General features: G+C 72.5%; 1 protein-coding gene across 1 annotated transcript in view; it reads left to right on the top strand.

Annotated features, from left to right (window-relative positions):
• The window catches only part of DOCK1 (dedicator of cytokinesis 1), a 239,593-nt gene that overhangs the window by 212,882 nt on the left and 26,141 nt on the right, over positions 1 to 570 (top strand). The window contains 1 exon segment of the mRNA XM_012723446.1: positions 444 to 563. Within this exon segment, the coding sequence (XP_012578900.1) occupies positions 444 to 563 (120 nt within the window).

Here is a 570-nt window from a genome sequence, read left to right as displayed (position 1 = left end):
GCTGCCCGGGGCTGGAGGCCCACAGACACCAGCCGCCCCGGCCCCCCGGCTCCGTGCGGGGAGCCTCATGGCCTCGCGGGCCCCTCTCGTCACTGGGCGGCGATGTCCAGGGGCTTTCCTCGCTCCTGATTAAAATGTTGAGCAGCTCGGGGCAGGCTGGCCCGGCAGGCACCACCCAAAGCTGCCCCTGCGCCTCCCGGACCCCCCCCAACCCCGCTCTGCCTCCCGGACACCCCCCCGCTCCGCCTCCCGGATCCCCCTTCTGCCTCCCGGACCCCCGCCCCAGGCTCCCGGACCACCCCTCCCCCCCGCTCCGCCTCCCGGGCCGCTTTGCCTCCTTTCCGGGCCGGACGAGGTTCCGCCCTCCCTCGCTGGCCGGCCCTGGCAGTGGGGACAGCGGCCCCAGGCCGTGGCCGGCGCCCTCACGCGAGCTCTCTCCTCAGTGGTCGGAGGACGTGTGCGTGGCCAACCTCACCCAGCGGGATGGGTACCAGGCCCCCACGCAGGGGCAGCTCAAGGAGCAGCTGTACCAGGAAATCATCCACTACTTCGACAGAGGCAAGGTAAAAC

The sequence above is a fragment of the Condylura cristata genome, unplaced genomic scaffold, assembly GCF_000260355.1.
Source record: "Condylura cristata isolate star-nosed mole 26May11 unplaced genomic scaffold, ConCri1.0 scaffold00011, whole genome shotgun sequence".
Classification (NCBI taxonomy): Eukaryota; Metazoa; Chordata; class Mammalia; order Eulipotyphla; family Talpidae; genus Condylura; species Condylura cristata.
The sequence above is the reverse complement of the archived record's forward strand: the minus strand, read 5'-3'. Positions and strand labels throughout refer to the sequence as shown.